Source organism: Vicia villosa, linkage group LG2, assembly GCF_029867415.1.
Source record: "Vicia villosa cultivar HV-30 ecotype Madison, WI linkage group LG2, Vvil1.0, whole genome shotgun sequence".
NCBI classification, from domain to species: domain Eukaryota; kingdom Viridiplantae; phylum Streptophyta; class Magnoliopsida; order Fabales; family Fabaceae; genus Vicia; species Vicia villosa.
Window position 1 is genome coordinate 221,817,602 of NC_081181.1, and position 2,792 is coordinate 221,820,393.

The 2,792-nt window shown below is 38.2% G+C and overlaps 1 protein-coding gene across 1 annotated transcript; it reads right to left on the bottom strand.

Moving 5' to 3' along the window:
• Positions 1-273: 273 nt before the first annotated feature.
• On the bottom strand, positions 274-2,151 carry LOC131654026 (CBL-interacting serine/threonine-protein kinase 5-like). Its single transcript, XM_058924422.1, has one exon. It carries the CDS (start codon positions 1,790-1,792, stop codon positions 425-427), a length of 1,368 nt encoding a protein of 455 aa, XP_058780405.1. The 5' UTR covers positions 1,793-2,151; the 3' UTR covers positions 274-424.
• Positions 2,152-2,792: the final 641 nt, after the last annotated feature.

Below are 2,792 nucleotides of genomic sequence, written 5' to 3' on the forward strand. Positions count from 1 at the left end.
CAGCCCAACAACTTGGTAGATATATGTAAAATCTTTGATTAGGAGCATATGCCTATCTACCACAACTTGACAAATCCTAGCAGAATCAATGATCCAGTACATACCACCGATTACAACTCACCACATCTTATCAACATAACAGTACCAGCAGTACTGTCCTAAAAAATCTCTTCAATATGGTCCATTAATCAATAATGACATTATTTCCTAACCTCAAACACACTTGTACCAAATGCAAATGAAGCATAACAAAACCAAAACAAAACAAGATAATTAAGCAACAACACTGATGTATGTATTATTGGAAGGTAATTACAAACCTCAAATGAAATATCAAACATTTATGAATCTTGTAATACAAATCTAATTGAATTACACTAATGAAAACACCTAAAAAAAATTACTGATGTGATTCAGAGAAGAATTAGCAGGATGAATGAGAATCACCCTGCCAACTCCACACAATGTCTTTGAGAGAAGGTCTAACTTCATCTTCACAAAACTTCACATACTCCAAAGTATCTCCAGCTGATTTAGAAAACTCCACCACCGCCACATCCGGCGCAACCTCAAACACCTCAACAGTCATACCCAATTTCCCTTTCCTCCCCTCCGTCACCCCCTGCATTCTCACAATAAAATCCTTCTTCCCTATCACCTTCAAATTCACCTTCTTCGCGAAACTCTCCAGCTTCCCAACCACCGCCGAAGCAGACAATTTCGATATAAACATCGACGGCGATCTCTTCCTAGTCTCAAACAAGTTCCTCAAATCAAATCCATGCGACAACGACGAAATTATCTCAAACGCGTTATAAGACGGCCTCCTCGCATGTTTCTTACCACCACCACCAATTCCACCCACAGCCTCAGCATTATTCGCATCACCATTCCCTTCATCATCGCCACTAAAATCAATATTATCATCCACAGCAGATTGCTTCATCGAAAAAGCAATCGGTCTCATAAACCCTAACTGAAACCAAGGATCTTTCATAATATCAACAATCGAATACCTCTTTTCCGGATCAACAACCAGCAAATTCTTAATCAATTTCTTCGCCCCCGGCGAAATCCACTCCGGCAAAGCATAATCCGCTTTAAAAGATTTACTATAAATCCTCATCACATTCTCCCCTTGAAAAGGCAGATATCCACAAAGCAAAGCATACAGAATCACACCACAGGACCAAATATCCGCCTTCGATCCATCATATCCAATCTTCTTCAAAACCTCCGGCGCAACGTACGCCGGAGTCCCGCACGGCGTAACAAGCATCCCGTCGGATCGTCGTTGATCCGGCAACGCCGACAATCCAAAATCAGAAACCTTCAGATCTTCATTCTCATCCAACAGCAGATTCTCCGGCTTCAAATCACGATGCGTAACACCGCGACTATGACAGAAATCAACAGCACTAATCAATTGCTGAAAATACTTCCTGGCAATCTCTTCTTTCATCTTCCCTTTCGCAACCTTCGCGAAAAGCTCGCCGCCTTTGACGTATTCAACTACCATGAACACTTTGGCTTTGTTCGCCATAACCTCTTTCAATTCAACGATGTGAGGATGACGAACGAGACTCATAACAGAAACTTCGCGTTTGATTTGTTTCATGAGTCTCTCTTTCTTCAGCTTCTCCTTCTTAATCACTTTTATAGCCACGTTCTCGTTCGTGCTAACGTTTCTTCCATGGTACACTTTCGCGAAATTTCCTTGACCTAGGGTTTTACCTATCTCGTATTTGTTGAACAGAATCGTTCTTTTCTTGTTCATATTAATTCGATCCATTATGATTTTGATAGAAAATTGGGGTGAAGTGAGGTTTTTGGATTTGGTTTGGGGTTGGGATGGGAGGGGTAGTTTGGGAAATAAATAAAAGTGTGATCTGAATCTCAGTTGTTGCTGAGGAAATGGAATTGTTTAACGTGGGAAGCACCAAGGGTGTTGAGCTTCATGTTTTTGATGAAGATGGTGTCGAATGGAGCGACGACGTTTTGAAGAAAGGATTTAGAAGGGTTGAAAATCTTCATGGTGCATAGAAGAGAAATTGGGTTTGGGTTTGAGGTGAAGAGAGTTTGAAATGAATGGAAGAGATTTATATGCTTTGAATGAGGGTTGTGCTAATTTGGATGTGTGTGAAAAAATAGGGTTTTTGATTTTTATTTGGAAAGTATTAAATAAGTAATACACGGTTTTTAGATGACTATGTGCTGTGGCTCTGACCAAGCATGAATAGGATAAGGTAGAGATAAGAAAGAGACAACTAAAAGGGCAAAAGAGGAAATTTATTAGTTTTGGTAAAATTTGAATAAAATAAAGGGGATAAAAAGGGAAATTAATTAATTTTAGAAAAGTTTGGTCAATTATGCTGCGGAATAAGCGGAATACGTGGGTCCGATTTCTCTGTCGTTTTTAGAAATATTTGATCCCTTTTATATTTGAAATTCATATTTGCTGCGGTTGTTAAAATCTTTTATTCGTGTGGTTGCTGCTTAGTTATCGTTAGATTGAGATTGGATGATGGATTTATTAAGAATGAGTTTTTAGATTTTAGTAATATTGAATATATATCGTTTGATTTTAATCGAACGGCCAGTGACGTCATGACGGTGTGAATGAAGAACTTTGTGTCCACATATAATTCTATATCACGTTTTTCTAGTGGAACAAATAGCTATCACTTGTGTTCTTCTATTAATATGAAAATCTAGTAATATGTAACATTACTATTTTCGTTCATGGGCCCTTTTTTTGTTTTTTTTTTTAAAAATGATTTTTATAGTATTAT